At 35.5% G+C, this 18,383-nt stretch overlaps 1 protein-coding gene across 1 annotated transcript; it reads left to right on the forward strand.

Annotated features, from left to right (window-relative positions):
- Positions 1-16,270: 16,270 nt before the first annotated feature.
- LOC130048455 (uncharacterized) lies at positions 16,271-18,056 on the forward strand. Its single transcript, XM_056145188.1, has 2 exons — positions 16,271-16,906; positions 17,019-18,056. The coding sequence occupies exons 1-2, from the start codon at positions 16,271-16,273 to the stop codon at positions 18,054-18,056; spliced, it is 1,674 nt and encodes a 557-aa protein (XP_056001163.1).
- Positions 18,057-18,383: the final 327 nt, after the last annotated feature.

The raw sequence follows: 18,383 nt of genomic DNA on the forward strand, positions 1-18,383 counted from the left end.
GGGCGAAATATTCCAGGGGCAATCGCTCACACCCGCCAGAGATCACCTGGGTCCTAAATACAACAGTGAGGTTGTTCAACACGTCACTGATACTCTAACAAGATTTTGACATTCAATTCATTTAATATGTGACTTATGTATATATCTTTCATTCATTGGAAGGGGGGGGGGGTACATAAGATCTAACACGCTATATATATCCACCGTTCTGGTGCCTGTGCTCACATCCACCTCCTAGGGAATGCTACTGGCTGGTGCATGTTGGAAACTGTAGGAGGGTCCACAGTTTGCTCTGTACTTGCTCTTTAAACCAGGTAGCACGCAGGAGACAGCTGAGATGCGCAGAGATCTCTTCCCCCTTAGATGATCACCCGTTCAGGTCCAGGCACCCATGTCCACATAAGGCCCCCTGTGTTGCCCCTACGTTGGTAGTCAAACTGGCCGCCTCCCCAGTTCCCCACAAAAAATTGCACGCGACCCTTTCCGCCATATATGTAAATTTGCACCCTGTTTCTGATTACGATTAATACATATTCAAATTTGTATCACACTTGTTAATCCAGCTAGGTAAGCAGCCTATGGGGGATTACAGGGCAGCCACCCAAGCTTCGACATAGCTACTGGGTTTATTCAGCATATTAGGGCAAGGTCAACTATTCAATTCAGGCAGTAGGCCAAATGTCTCACGGCTGGTAGTGCTGTATATTTATTAAAGTTTAATTTTAGCAGAGTAGCTCCTCTAGTTAAATTTAAGACATCCGAGGTCAGGTCATTTTCAATGAAGCTAATTCTTTTATCAATTTTTGAAATTATGCATTTCACCTACAATCAATATGACTAAATTCATGCGTACATCTAGCATGTGTACATCAACATTATCAAATACGAATCAAATATTATGGAATATAAATCGAGATTTATATAATTATCGAATATAAATAACAAGGTTACCAAATGTAAATAAATAACAAGATTATCGAATATAAATCAAAATTTTCGCATATAAATATTAAGATTATCGAATATAATTAAAATTTTGTCATATATGAATAACAAGATTATCGAATATGATTAAAGAGTTTCGTATATAAATCAAGATTTGTATAATATTGCAACGTTTTACACACCGTAAGTGTATCTGTTCAATGCTGAATTTTTATATGCATACATACAGTACATCGTCGCAAACCACGGGTTATTGTTTCATTCTATTTCACAAACGTATGTGAAATAGAATGAAACAATAACCCGTGGTTTGCGACGATGACATACAGTAGTACATGCAACAAAATGTAGTCTGTACAATTGTCATTTGATAAAGTCAATTAAAGTATATGTACCAGATCTAGAGTAAAACATATCTATGAGATACACATGCAATAGCTTAAATACCTTGTATACTATTTTTAAAAATCATTTTAATTTAGATGATTCAAAAATAATAAAAGCAACATTTTACGTTTTAGCTAGACGTAGGTTGTGTACATTGACGTCGCGTCATTGCGCGACAAAATCACATGGGACATTTATTTGGACATTAAGTATCTTTTCGTTTTCCTAAATGGACGCGGGATAAAATGAAATGTTGTATATTCTATATAGTAAATTTTATGTACTTTCTGTAAGTTATATTCATTAAAATATTCGCGTTGGAATAATGCTTAGAAATAAGACATAAAATGGTAGAATTGTTTAAAAAGCGCGGTATTTGTAGAAAAAGGACATTTCACTGGACACCGATAAAATCAATCTACTTCATGGATATACTCAGAATTTTATAATACTGGTATACATTGTGCTCCACGATACATGTACATTATAAATGTAACAAGGATAGTCAACTTCCCCCTGTATTAGGCGTGCTACTGGTCATGATGATTTGCATTTGCAGTCTATCTACAAACACGGGACACCACTGACAGGCACTGTCTTTGCCATTTTTAAGGTCGCTATATCAATTCTATGAACTAAATGTTTAAAGTAATTGGTTTATAGTTTTTAGATAAGGACGTCACAATCATACACCAATTCTTACGTTATTTGGGACAAAATCAATCATTTTATTAATCTGTGGATAAAGCGTATGCGTATTTCATGTAACGCGGGACAACGAAAAATGACGACATCTGCGTGTATATAACTCCGTTATTGATAATATAATGCGTGTAAATTATATTTTATATAAGCTATTATTATTATTTATATATTTTCCTTGCCATTGATGTATAAGACTTTAATAATCCACAAAATATACAACTGTGTAAACATAGCGGAAACATTTTCTAATGCACGTATGAAAGTAACACCAGTACCGTGCGCGACGTGACTATAAGATGTATAATTAAAATATCTGAAAAGTGAAATAGATGAACTGTATAAATAAAAGTAATTCAATTTTCTCGTTTATTTAAATTAAAAAAATCATTTAAGTTCTTCCCAACTTTACTAATTCAAATGTTAGATACTAGTAAATAACGATAAAGACTTAAGATGTCTGAATGAATTTTGATATACCATTACACGATTTGAGCAATTTCCTTTTTATAAAAAATCATAAGATGATGATTGTTCACGATACACACACACAAAAATAATCAGAAGAATTACTGGGTCTAAATAAGCAAGAGAATTCTAGTAATAGAAATGGAAACAGATACATAGCTAAAATGTAAGAATGGGGGTGTACTGTCATTTAGGGGGAATTTCTATACTGGGACGGTTTTTCTTAGGGGGTTGGGGTTGGACCCGGGTTAATTCTTCGTAAGGGGAAATTCTATTCCAGGCCCATCTTTCCGGGGGGAATGTCTATCCCGGGCCCGTTTTTTCGGAGGAAAAGTCTATGCGGGAGGGGGGGGGGATTTTATGCTTTACAACACCGGGTAGAATAGGTCCTCAGTACTCCTTGCCTGTCGTAAGAGACGACCCAATGGGACAGTCCTTCGGATGAGAACGCAAAAAACCGAGGCCCATTGTCTCAACTTCTGTGGCACGATAAATTCCGTCCCTGCTCTAAGGCCGTAAGCACCGAGCATAGGCCTATGTTTTAGCCCTTCACCGGCAATGGTGACGTCTTCATATGAGTGAAAAATTCTCGAGAGGAAACTTAAACAATATCCTATCAATCAAATCTGAGTGTCTGTTTTCATATCCATGTAACGTGTGTCTCTAGTACTTAATACATTCTAAGGAACTAAAGATCATGCACCCAATGTTGGGAATGAACTAAGTAAACTTAATTTGTACACTTTTAATGCGATATAGTTTTAGACTTTTTTTTCATTAATGTATATTAAATATGCGCATGCCAAATATACAGCTTTTAAGAATAAAGAGATGCAATCAAAATACTTTAGAGAGTACTGGTGCTAGTTTTCGCAATAAAAAGAAGAAAGAAAAAAAGCGGGAGCTTTCATAGGCTTTGTCCCCTGGAACCACCCAGGACTTTGTCCTGGACTTACTGAGGTCTAAAGGCGGTCTTTAGACCCACCCACCCAGCAATTTCTCCGGGCCCCAAACTGAAATATTGCACCCGCCTCTGAATACAATACATAATTCATGGTTATCTTGCCTTAAAATCAACAAATGTAAATTCATGTAATACTACACAATTGTCTATTACTTAAATGTGGCCATTTGCACGGATCTTGAGAGATAATTCAATTATCCCCTAGATTATAACGCGAGAGTCGGAAGGATAGAGCCAGTCAGACAGCAGAAAGGCATGCGCATTTGCACGCGTGTAGATTCTTCTTTTCCAATATAATTTCATACTAGAGCATTACACACCCGTTTTTATTTGTCAAACTGCGTTTTGGAAATCTTAAAATCTTCAATTCAAAATACCCAGTCTAAGCTTCGATGATTCGGGCTGTATGAACTTCGTAATATCAGGGGCGGGTCCAGGAAATGCGGTTACAGGGAGGGGGCACCACTTTATGAGGCAGGGGGTCCGGGGGCCGCCTTGAGGCCCACAGTGGACCCAGAGCAAAGTGCTGGTGGTGTTCAGGGGGGCGAAGCCCCTGGAAGCTCCGGGATTTTACAGGGCTTGAAATATGTCTCCTATTTAGTCATTTGTGAAATTAATAAAATGACTCAAATTTTATGGGTTTTAGAACAAAATTAAGTTCTCCCAATAAAGTAATGCAAGAAATCAAAAGATTTTGTCATTTATTTCTCCGGGAGTGGAAGAAATTATTGCTTCTTTTATCGTTTAGTACATTTTTTTAAACAAGATACCGCGATTTACCTTAAATTTGAAAATTTTAGGTGGGGGGTTGCACTGAATATAGGTGTATGGAAATGTATAGATCTATGTGCGTGCATTTTAATAACCAATTGGGACTTCACTTCAGAGTAACACAAACTGGGACTAAAGCATGCAATTCCTAACACTAAAAGCTGGTCTGAATCCCCCCCCCCCACTCGCTTATATACCCTACAAAATTTACCTGCAATATTACATAGTATTTACTAATGTCAATTTATATACATGTAAGTTCTTTTCATTAAAAACATGGAATTTACAAATGGATGAAAAATACAAATTTCACTACATAGACTTAGGTGTACAAGTGGTTTTCGTCAAGTTTCCGCACTCATTTTTCATCTTGAAAGCTTTCTCCCTGCAAAAACTTGGTGTGTCCTGCTGAAACTTGACATATCTACGTTGTTTTCAAGTAGTTTCCGCAACGAAAATTTGCTGAAAGCTGATCAAGTTTGCGTAAATTTCGGTTTGCAGAAACTGTTCTGTTTTAGTATGCACATTGCTATATTGATAGTCTACCGCAAAGTTTTGATACGTTTCCGCAATATTTTAGTTCTGTATCAGTTTGTACAATATGGTGTATACCAATTTTCAGCTTTGTGGAAACTTACTGAGACTTTATCATCGCCATGTAATTATAATAGGATGTTTGTGTTGCAATCAATATATAGAATTTTTAAAAAGATAACTGAAAACACTCGGACTAAATGCAAAGACAGCCTGTTACATGTATATTATAATTTGCGGAATGTGTTTTTCCCCTTTCGTTGTTAGTCTCACCCCCTCCGTTTGGAGGGATGGTGGTGGTGGTGGTGTCCATTTGTACTAATGAAGTATCACCTATAAGGTGTCAGTATATTCTGGTAGATTATTGCAATATACATCAGTGGCGGATTTAGAGGTGGCGCAGGCGGAGAAATAAATGACAAAATCTTTTAATTTTTTTAATTACTTTATTGGGAGAACTTAATATTTTCCCAAAAAACCCTTAAAATTTGGGTCATTTTGTTAATTTCACCTTATTAAAATGATAGAAAATACATGTAATACAAATGACTAAATAGGAGAAATATTTCAAGCCCCATAAAATTTGTAAAACCCAGGAGTTTCCGGGGGCTTCGCCCCCTGGGCCCCAACCAGGGCTTCGCCATGGACCCACTGCCTCATAAAGTGGCGCCCCGTAACCACAATTCCTGGACCCGCCCCTGTACATGTAGATATGAGGAGATACTGTCTGTATAAGTTGATAGCTCATCAAACGCACCTCCTGCGATGTGAAAGTGAAAATAGCTGCAATCCTCGCCGGCGGAATTATGGTAAGGTTCAATTTCAGCAACTATTTGCGATAATGTGCTCCACGAAGATTTCCTTAAAGATTACAATTATTCTAAATGAACCCTGTGCTTCCTAATCCCCGTAATGTAGTTCTTGTTCATCAGTGGCGGATCGAGAGGGTTGTAGTCACTCCACTTTACTTCCATAGTTTTAAACAAAACTTGTCATTTTACCAGTTTGAGATATTCACCCATCTTTGGGGCCGGGGCGGAATAGGCACAAACTTGGGTCGCAATCCGCTCATCCTTTAAACAATTCCTGGATGCGCCCTTGCCTGCACAGGCACCTTAAATATGGATATTACTACTCCCCCCCCCCACCTTTTTTTCATATTATTTTTGGTGGGAATAATTTCTCTGAAATGTATGAATTCGTAGTCTATTTCATCCCTCTTTCGATTCATGTAATCGTTTCACGCTTTTTTGTAAGCTTTAGAGATTGGCCTTCTACCGGTATAGAGATTGGCCTTCTACCGGTACAATAAAATTCATTTTATTATATACCAGTAGAAGGCCAATCTCTAAATACATGTATCCGTACTTCCGGTGCCTGTCCCCTTGCCCGTGGAGAACAATACGTAGAGTGCACTTGTAAATATATTACCATTTTGTCTGTAATGATATTTACGGGTGTATTCAATACCACCTCTTAATAAAAACACGGGGGGTGGGGGGTGGTATCGTATAGACTCTCATTATTATCATTACAGACAAAATTACCGGTTCCTGTGATTAGACAAATATTGATTTATGTTCACAAAATAAAAATTAAACCAAAATCGGAACCAGGAAAGCTTAATTGATTCCCAACTACATGGAAATGGACATAAGATTTTAATAGTGATATTGTTTAGCTACAGTTCATAATGCATAAGATATAATTGCAAAAGTCTATCTGTTAGTTGGATAATATCTTGTATACAATATAAGAATTTCATAAGTTAACATCATAGCTATATACTAACTAGTATATAGGTCCCTGTTAACATCAACACTGTTCCAAGTATCTGATTTAAATCATTACTTCTTTTTACTGGCTAACAATTTATATTTCTATTAATTTGTCTTGAAAATGAAAAATCCATCGTACCACTGGACCTGTTCATAAAATGAAATTGATCCAACTTCGCCCCAAAATCACAGATTAAACAGTGGCGGATCTAGACCTCACTGTGTGTGTGTGGAGGGGGGGGGGGGGCTTTTTTGGTCAAGAAAAGGAGATATGGTTTTGGTATTAAATGTTAATGAAAATTGAAACATCCATACTTCTTCATTATACTAGCCCGAATATTTAGAAATAATTGTCAAAGTGCACAAATGATCTTACAAAGATTTGGCCTAAAAGCAAAATATGCTTGACCTGGACTATTTAAATTGGCTTTAAAAGTGTTTCAGGTGTTTTCCCCCAAAAAGTCACTAAAATGATTTTAAAAGATTTGAGATGACCTTATAGAAATTAACAAATTTTGCACTAATCAAAATTTATAATCCATAGTTTTGAAATGTTTGAGTGGTATGAATGGTTGGTATGAGTGATTATATATCAATTGTACATCTTACCTTTAAAAGTATATATTATGATGCACTTAATTTCTATTTGTACAAATAAATAAAAAAAAATTAAGCCTAAAAAAAAATAATTTAAAAAAATTATTATAATTCGAGGATTAATGTTCATTAAATTATACTTTGTTGTACAATATGAAAAAGGTACAAATTAAACAAATATTAGAAAGAGATTACATATCTTAATGGTAGTATAAGTTAACCACATTCACTAGCTGCAGAATTGTAGCTCTCTGAGAAAATATTGGGACAGATCTGTACCAATTAATATTTTCTCAGAGAGCTACAGTTCTGCAGCTATGCATTCACATGATTATGAATTTCACAATATTTCATATGAATTTAAACGTAAAAATTAAAATGTATCCTTTGCCTTTGTATTGGGTGATGTACATGTATATTGCAACATAATTTTCAATGTTCATGCTGAGAATTGCTTTGCCATTATTTTCCAAATATTACCATATAAGCCTACAATATTACATATTATGTGTCAAATGAATTATTTATAATATTGACTGAAATAGCATGACATGTTGATCATGATATGAAATGCTTATAAAAGTATTAGATGGCAAATTACAACCTCACAAAGTCATTCACCCAGTAATTGTAGATAAGGAACAATGAGAAACAAAGCCAGGGGCTTGCTGAGCTGTAAAGAACATCCCATGTGTATTATACACAGAGGGATTAGTTGGGGTAAAAGTCACAAGACAAAACCTGGGTACAGATATAAAAAAAAAAATGGACAAAGTGACCATGCAAGGACAAAGTCAATATTAGTAGTTTATTAAAGCATAATAACAAAATGTCACAGGACATAATACTGATTTTTATATAAATTCAGGGGGGAAATCTGTTCCTTTTGTAAAGTTTACAAAAATGCATGTGTAAAATATATGTTATATTTTTTATGAGATTGTTTTTCAATTTTAAACTATAGATTTTGATAATTATTATTAAATGCTTATTCCTTTTATCATATCTATTGCAAAATATGAATTAAAATAGGATTTTCTTTTACTGATATAGAATACTAATAGGCTTTGTAATCATTGGGTTTACAAATTGCTACACAAGATCTGACATTTTTCACATAGCTTCTGCGTGCATGCATGTCATTTGATTCCATATCAACATATCAATTAATAAGCAAGATTCAAAATGTGAAATTACTTTGAACCAAAAAAAAAAAAAAAAACACAACAAAAATCTTGATGACTGATAATCTGTAATATGCATGATAGTTCAAATTTTCTTATGAATATATATGTATATCAAATGATATGTCAGAACAATCAATTTGCTATTATTGTACGTACATGTATATGCTTTCATAATTTTGCTGTTGTGTGATAATGAAATATTGTCAAATTAAAAAAAAAATGTGAAATTACAATTTAGTGTCCTTAGGTTTGTAATCAAGAATGAAGGAGTAAATGATAACCCAGTGGTGGATCCAGAAGGGGTGCTGGTTCAGGAAATTTTGCTAAAATAAAGTAAAAATAACACATTTTGAGGGTGGACCCCCTCCCTTGATAACCAAAATTAATGGTAAAATTCCCCTCTCTCAAAAATTCCTGGATCCATCCCTGTAAGCATTAGACAATCATTCATTTGTGATTCCATTATTCATAATTTCTTCATTGGACACATGGAGGCCAACTCTCACATGTATGTATATAGACATAATTCCAATTATTTTGAAAATAAAGAGGTCAAAGTACCAAATTGAATTCAATATAAAATATATAAAGAATATCTTATCATGGATATAAAGATTAAAACATTTCAATCATGTTAATTGATAGATTTTTAGGTCAATTGATTCTCTCATGTGACCTATTGCTAGTGGTCAGCTTCTGTTGTGACAGTAAACAAAACATCAAGCTTGTAAATATCATGATTCCTAGGGTAGAAATTCTGACTCCAGGAGGAACCAAACTTGATATATAGTGTTTATGTGTAAAACATTTAAATTTAGATAACATCTTCCTTAATGCTATTGATGCTTTTAGGTAGAACAGGTAATTGTAAATTTCATGACCTCGATCAGTGATAATAATAATAAAATTTATATACATGCAGCCTTATATAAAACAGTTTATTACTCTAAGGTGTTTTACAAGGGCAAGAAGAGGAAATGCAACAATAAAATAGAATTAAATGACATTATGACAACTTATACATGTATCTGTAAATTAAATTATCAAAATAAAACACTATGATTAAGATCAATAGCTAAAAGTTGGTTGGTTTTTGGGTGGGTTTTTTTTTTTTTTTTTTTTTTGGTATTTGATAATTAAAAACGCAGTTTATATATACATGTTAGAATCTAAAGGTTTTGATACTAGCTTTAAAATAGATGGAACCAAAATGGTCATAGTAATTACATGTCTTTATGATTTAAAAGAATCCTTCTTTAATTTTGTTGACACTAGAATATTATAAATGATGGATGCATTGTCAAGAAAAACAGAAAGATGTACAAAAATTGTGACACTTACAACTCCAGGGTTCTGATTCAAGGTCAGATCCAAATAGTGTTAAAAGTGTATATCAAGTTCATAATTGTAAAATGTTTCATCAGTATAGATGATTTTGGGGGAATGAATTACACCTTATATTATACTTCTACTGAATATTAGAATTTAGCATATAAATGCATGCCTAGAGCAAGAAAAGTTACTGTATTATATAGATTTCATTCATATTGAGGTTAGTAATACTTTTAACTAAATAACTCAGGTGACTGGTAAGGTCAGTGTCTTGTTGATATTTTTGATGTGTGTATGCATGTACGTGTATGTGTGCGTGTGTGTGTGAAATACAAAAAAATCCAGAAAGATTTGTTTCAGAGTTTTGAGTAGTGATCAGTTTTAGCAATCATCAACAGCTAGGGTATGAATCTGTACACTCATCTTTGTTAATTTCTAAAAAGACTTAAATTGCATTTCAAAAGTAGTCAAGTGTTATGTGAAGGAGATTTGAGGAACAGATGTTCCTGCTGAATGTGTGTGATCATACATTTGGGGTGTCAATGGATGGAAAATCATCTGAAGATTGAAGTTTTGAAGAAATTGAAATACTTTTTTGAATATTAATCAATCTTATTTTCATTCTAAAATCATGTACTCAAAGGAATTTTCTTTCAATTACATATGTAAGTGCAATAAATTGAATTATTTTTCTATTTCTGACTTACATTTAAAACAGTTATGTTTGTCATTTTGTTTCTCAAAGTAGAAAATATTTTCATGTAGATTTTTCTTCCAAGATTATTATTCCTTAGATTTCAATTTAGAACATTCAAGTAAAAGAAAATAAGACTCTAAAAAAGGAGGTCTCCATGTGAATTGAGAGAAAGAAACGGAAATTATAAATTCTGTGGTGACATTAAATTTCATTTCATAATTTTGCCAGCTATAAAATAAGGTACATGTATGATATGAGATTCAGGGTGGTACATTTATGTGCATACATGTACCTTGTATCTCCAATTGAAAATTGATTGCTTTAAATCAATTTCAACATTATGAATATCCTACAAAAGTAAAACATAATGAGATTTAAAGTTTAAAAAACACATTGTTTCACTCCTGAAACCTTGACCTCACATGGATATATATTGGTATTTAGTGTTGGTAGGTTTTGGTTCTTTTGGGGTGGATTTTGGATAATGTAGTGAATTTCAGTTAGTTGTAGCACAGTAACATGGAGTGAGCTTGCTTGCTTCCTGATATCTAGTCAATCACTTTTTAAGACATACATATTTTCAAACTCGCATTGCACATATTTGTTTACATTTTTGTTAGAAGTGTTTTATATCCTCATTATATATCTCATCTTCATATATAGATGTGTATATTGTTTGCAAAAAGAGGAGACATCAAAATTCCTAATAAAAATGATAATTACATTTAAATCATAATTGTGCACTTCATGTACTTTTTACATGCAAATTCATTTCATATAATTATATGGTTTTTGTACTTTCTGTCCATATCTGTAAGTCTGTCTGTCACAAAGTCTTAAATTGTGCATTAAAATGCTTCTCCTCCTGTATGGATTATCTGATAAACTTGAAACTTTGTACAATGCTTCATTGCCATTTGCAGATGTGCACATTGTTGGGAGAGGATTTATTGTTATCCTAAAAGTTATAGTGGTTCGATCCAAGAGGGATGCGGGTGTAAAATAGCTTGTGACCATTTCTCCTAGTTGCAAACAATATTGGAGAGTCTTGAATTTTTTTTACAATACTTCATTATCATTTAATGATGTCTAGATTTCTCTGACCCAGGAATCTAATATTTTCCTAAAATCTACAGTGGATCAAAAACAAGTATTTTTAAGTGTTGTTTTTTTTTACCCTTTATTGAATAATCTTTGTAAAATTGCATGTGCAAAAGTAAAGATGCTTTGAAAATTCAATTACAAAATTAAACATTTCACTGGTTTGTTAAGGTACTCACTACACTAAAGCTTTATGACACTATGTTACAAGATGGCGATTTAAATGTTTTGGGAAAGTATTTGTATCGATCGATTTATTCGTCTATAACACGGTAGCTAAGTGGTTAATTAATAAAGCATTGGACAAGAGACAGACAGACAGAGAGAGAGAGAGAGAGAGAGAGAGAGCATTGGGCTGGTGAACTACAGATCTTGAGCTCAAATCCACCAGTCTTTTGTTCATGTGTTGAAATACACACTTATTGTATATCTTCTGGATCTTTTTTAAAATATTAAATCAATTTGTACTGATTTGAGAAACTATTTCCCGGTGTAGTGAGCCACCTTAAATGTAAACATAAAAAGACTCCAGTCTTTGTTTACATAACGCAGAATGAAGGCTAAAATATTGCTTTTATTCCTGCATCCAGAAGGTTAAAATTTTGGCTGTCAACACAGATTTAGTCATACTTTTCATGTTTAACATTAAAAAAAAAATGAAAACAAAATTTTCAAAAGAAAAAACAAAAACGTAAACGTCCTGCTTGAGAATTTTTCACTTGTATGGAGACGTCACCATTGCCAGTGAAGGGCTGCAAAATTTAGGTCTATGCTCGGTGCTTATGCCCCTTTGAGCAGGTGTGGATTAATATTGTGTCACACATTTAGGTAATGTCATATAACTGTAAACAATGTCTCTAGAGGATTTGGGTGTTGCTCAACCGGAAATTTAATAAATTAATGCATAAGATTGGGTCATACTTCTTTTTGGACTAGAACATCCAGGACTGAACTTTCTTAAGGTCGAGATGTCTGTTAACCGTTTATTCGTATTTACCTGTCAAAGTCTTTTTGACGCTTAAGGTATAGGAGAAAGTACTTTGACTTCAGAATGAATGTGATTGTCAGAGGGAGAATGATGGACCGAAGCATGCATTTTGTAAAATGATTCTTGTGTTGTTAAATCTTCGAGAATCTTGTTGGAGATGTCTGATTCGGTTCACGAAACAACTTAGCATCATCTAGCAGTAGCAGATTTCACCGTAAGCACTTAATTAACACTAATTTTAATATATTGTAAACAAATTGTAACTGTAAGCTAGGCTATTCCAAAATTCCACAACAGATCAGAGGAACCGATAATTTAGCCTGTACATAATGATAAGAGTAGGGGTATATACCACACACCCCTAATAAAAGCACTGGGATTACTGAATCAGAATGACAATTGGGGTGGGTGACGATAAAAGCAGAATTTTCGAATTATTTTGAAGCGAAGTTTTGAGTAAGAAATGGTGCCATTCCTTTTGGGTTATTTTTTTCATTGGGGATGGTACCATAAGGCGTACTATTATTATTACAGACAAAAATACCGGTTCCTGTGAATATTCACACCTGACGACCTGTAAAGGGTTGTCAATAGTGAATATGAACAGCTGCATGTAAATAAGTTAGTGTTCTAACTGCATAATTTAATACCGTTCAATTTTATTCTGATATTTTTGTGATAGGGTTATATGTATACATTTAAAATTGCATGGGAAAGAGTTTAGTAATGCAGAGCTCTAATATAATTTAATTTCTCATGTTGTTTAGACATTTATCCATTAACACATGTATAGGTCTACATAATTTAGGAGTGTAATTACTAGATATAAAGTTAATGTCATTCCTTAGCTTGCAAGTACATTCTTAAGAATCATGACAAACAACACTCTTTAAGATACAATTTTCTGCGTTATTACTGTATTCATGGGATAAAAGTCCCCATCCTGTGTTTTATTTGGGATATTTATTCCCATTCATGCTCAAATAGGATATTCACTGCCATTTCATGTTCATTATGGGACATTTCCTCCTATGGGACATTGTATCCCATTTTAAATTTAAATACGGGAGTTAAAATCCTATGGGAGAAATTATATTTTTTCTCCCATGGGATTTTTGGTGGGAGTGAAAATCCCCCAAGTGGGATTAAAAATCCCTCCAAAATCCCATGGGATTTTTTGATTTCAGGTGAAATATCTTAAAAACTACAATAGTTACAAGTGTAAATATTGGTGCATGTCTTGTGGACATAAAATCCCATCTTTTTTTGTAAAGGGTTTATTTGTATCCTTAATAAAAGGGTTGGCGAAACTCCGGACTTTTGTCGTGTCCGGAGTTAAATGTCGCACTGTTTAAAATAGAAAAAACTAAACTAGCATTCATCAGAAAACAAGTCGACCTTCAAACCGAAAAATCTAAAATCGAAGGACAAATCCAAATCCTTGAAGAGACACAGTCAGCCGCCATTGCAGATACAGAAGCTAGAGTATTTGAGGAAGCTGAGAGTGAAAACAATAGTGTCCGAAATTCTTTCTTGGATGAGTTACCTAGTGACCGACATAAGCGTGTCGCAGATTATGTGGACAGTGTTTCTCAAGACCGTGGATTATGTTTAGACACTCATGTGAATCCTAGAATTGCGCAAACTATTCCTAAAGACTACTACTACAATGATGTTTCTTCAGTTCCTCATAGAAATGAACATTTCAGAAGTGAACTACAGCCACAAGAGAACTCTATGGAATCAGTGTCAAGATTCCTACTCAAGAAAGAAGTTTTATTATCCAGATTTAAAACATTTAACGATGAGCCAGAAGCTTACAATGCATGGAAACTGAACTTTACATCTGTTGTGAGTGACTTACAAATTTCTGCATTCGAGGAGCTACAACTACTTGTAAGATGGCTGGGACCAGAATCCTTCATACATGCAGCAGATATTCAACAAGCCAACGCGGAGAATCCTTATGAAGGACTGCGTCAAATATGGACCAGATTAGACGAGCGATACGGAGCAATCGAACTCATTGATAACTCGCTGAAATTGAAGATAGCTGCTTTTCCATCACTTTCTGTGAAAGATCCCAAAGAACTTTATAGACTATCGGAAGTTGACGGTGTGAAAAAGAATCCTAGTTACTCAGCAGCCTTATCTTACTATGATACCTCTCTCGGAATAGTACCAATCGTAAACAAACTACCCTATCAGTGGAGAGAGAAATGGATAAACAAAGCTTCAGAATACAAGAATCGGTATAATGTTCCTTACCCACCATTCACTTTCTTTGTGAAATTCATGCAAGACTTATGTCGTGTGAGAAACGATCCTGGATTTCAGTTTAGTGAACCAATGAAGAAGGAGATTAAACCGAAACCTTCAAGTCAAGTTCGTTCAAGAAAAACCGAAATCAAACCTAGCAAATTAACAGGACAAAAGAAAGTATGTTTTCTGGAACACAGAGATGAATCAAATCACACTATCAAAGACTGTCGTAAATTCCGTGTACTTCCTATCAACAATAGAAAAAAGCTCCTCAAAGAAAACGGAATATGTTTCAGATGTTGTGACTCTAAGGACCACTTAGCAAGAGACTGTACTGTGACTTTGAAGTGTGACTCGTGTCAGAGTGATAGTCATTGTGGGGCATTACACGTGAATAATTCCCAAGGCGGGGAGGATAAGGAGAATTCATACAGTATTGAAAGTACAAGATCTAAGGAGTACTATTCATCAGGATCTCTCACAACTAGATGCACTCAAGTCTGTTCAGTGCCATTCAGTGGAAAATCCTGTGCGAAAATCATTCTGGTGGATGTTTTTCCATTTGGACGTGAGGATCTCAAGAAAAGAACATATGTGATTCTTGATGACCAGAGCAGTAGAACTATTGCAAGGTCATCCTTTTTCGACAAGTTTGGAATTCAGGGAAAAGACATTTCCTACATCTTGTCATCATGCAATGGATCAAGCATGGTCTCCGGGAGACAAGCCTTCAACTTCATAGTATCATCAGTTAATGGTGATGAGCAGATACACTTACCGTCCATTATAGAGTGTGATGGTATCCCAATCTCCTATGAGGAGATCCCAACGGCAGCTGTAGTGAAATCATACAAACACTTGTCAGACTTGGAATCTGAAATCCCACCAATAGATAGCAATGCTGAAGTTCTTCTGATTGGACGGGATGTTCCTTATGCTCATCATGTACTGGAACAAAGGATTGATAAACCAAACCTTCCATTTGCGCAAAAACTTCCCTTGGGCTGGGCCGTGATAGGGGAATGTTGCTTAAGCAAAGTACATAGACCTCAACAAGTGATAGTGAACAAGACTCGGATCTTACCCTCCGGACGAGGAACTCACTTCATACCATGTTCATCTCATTTGAACATTTCTACACCTCAGGAACTTTCTGATTCTCACCTGTCATGTGAAACTGGAATACAATTTTCTCCAATCTTTGAACGAACTAAAGATGACGACATTCCGGGATTGTCCATCGAAGACCGAGAATTTTTAGAAATTATGGAGAAAATGTGTCACAAGGACAGCACTGGACATTGGTCAGCTCCACTCCCACTGAAGTCAAATAGAACTAAGCTTCCCAACAACAGAGCACAAGTACTAAAGAGAACCTTTTCACTGCTTGCGTCGTTTAAACGTGATCCTGTAAAGAAGGACTTGGCCATAAAATTTATGGAAAACCTGTTTAATCATGGATTTGCTGGGGAAGGCCCCTAAGTTCCAGAGGGAGAAGAGTGTTGGTACCTTCCTATCTTTCCGGTATTCAATCCAAAGAAACCAAACAAAATCCGTATGGTTTTCGACTCGTCCATTACTTACCAAGGACAATCACTGAATTCCTCATTACTTCAGGGACCTGATCTTACCAACAATCTTGTAGGTGTCCTTTTACGTTTCCGCAAGGAACGCGTAGCAATCACAGGGGATATAGAACAGATGTTCCATATGTTTCGCTTAGACGAAGAAAATCGAAACTTTGTCCGCTTTATTTGGTTTGGAAATAACGACCCAACAAAGCCTCTAAGAAACTACAGAATGTGTGTGCACCTCTTTGGAAATTCCCCTTCACCATCAGTCGCAACATATTGTCTTCATAGATGTGTAGAAGAACCATGTGACAGTGAAGTGAAATATTATGTGACTAGAAACTTTTACGTCGATGATGGACTGTCATCCTATGATTCAGACATTGAAGCCCTAGACGTCTTACTGCAAACACAAAAAATACTCAGGGAGAGAGGTAAAATCAGATTCCATAAGTTTGCCTCCAATAGTCAGATCGTCGTGGATGCTTTGTCACCTGTGGACAGGACTGGAGATCTTAGTGACGTACAATTAGATCTAAATACTATACCATCACAGAGTAGTCTGGGCCTGAAGTGGAACATATCGTCAGATACTTTTACCTTCTCTACGGATCTCAAAGATGTACCAGAAACAAAACGAGGCATTTTATCTTATTTGCATAGTCTGTATGATCCAATAGGTTTTCTATCACCAGTCATTCTGAGGAAGATTCATTTTCCGTCACATAACACAGTTGGAACTCGGATGGGACGAGCTGCTACCCAAGGACATCATCTTGCGTTGGCGGTCATGGCAAAGTTCTCTCCATCACTTGTCTGAAGTAGAAATACCTCGATGTTATGTTCCAACATCCATTAAAAATGCAGAAAGGATTGAGCTCCATACCTTTGCACATGCTTCTGAAAAGGCCATATCAGCTGTCACGTACATCAAAATTACAAGAAATGAAGAAAATCATGTAGGATTCATTACAGGGAAATCGAAATTAGCACCTCACCATGGACATACAATTCCAAGGCTAGAACTTTGTGCAGCACTTCTTGCTACAGAAATTACTACCTTTGTTGAACGTCAGTTTGATACACAGATTGATGATATTCGATTCTATACTGACAGCCGAGTTGTTTTGGGGTACCTACATAACAAGACTAGGCGATTTCACACATACGTCTCTAACAGGGTCCATCGCATACTCAACAATTCATATCCTGAACAGTGGACTATTGTCGCATCAGACCAGAATCCAGCTGATATTGGAACACGCTCTATTCCTTTGAATGAATTAGTAAAATCTTCATGGTTATCTGGACCAATTATTTTGAATGACGACTCGTGTGACCATTCATCAGAATTCCCATTACTGGATCCAGAAAATGACTCTGAAATCAAAAACACTGTGACTGTTGTTAAAACAAATGTGTCTTGTGGTTTGAACACAAATCTTTTCCTAAGATTTTCATCCTGGGAGTCTTTGATTCGTGGACTGTCATTCATGCGCAGATCAATTCACAGGAAACTCAACCTTGAAGATATAAGTCCTACAAAACTGCACAAAGATATGGAAATGATATTTATCAAAAGTGCGCAGTATGAAGTTTATAGACACGACATAGAGAGACTTCAAGATCACAAATCAGTTGTCAAAGGTAGTCCCCTACGAAACCTAGACCCGTATCTGGACGATGAGGGATTACTTCGTGTAGGAGGCAGAATCCTTACAGGAGATCTATTGGCCGGATCAAATGGACCGATTATCATTCCCAAAAAGTAACATGTGGCAAGTCTACTTGTAAAGTATTACCACCAAAACTGTCGACATCAGGGACGTCACATTACAGAGGGCGGAGTGAGATCAGCAGGTTATTGGATCATGGGCACCAAGAGACTTGTATCATCAGTACTAAACTCTTGTATTACCTGCAGAAAACTACGCCGGAAGCCGGAAATACAAAAAATGGGAAACTTGCCCGATTTTCGATGTAAACCATCGCCACCTTTCACCTACGTAGGAGTTGATACCTTTGGACCCTGGGAAGTATCAGCTAGGAAAACAAGAGGAGGAGTAGCAAATTCCAAGAGATGGACAATCTTATTTACT

Source organism: Ostrea edulis, chromosome 1 (genome assembly GCF_947568905.1).
Source record: "Ostrea edulis chromosome 1, xbOstEdul1.1, whole genome shotgun sequence".
In the NCBI taxonomy this organism is placed as follows: domain Eukaryota; kingdom Metazoa; phylum Mollusca; class Bivalvia; order Ostreida; family Ostreidae; genus Ostrea; species Ostrea edulis.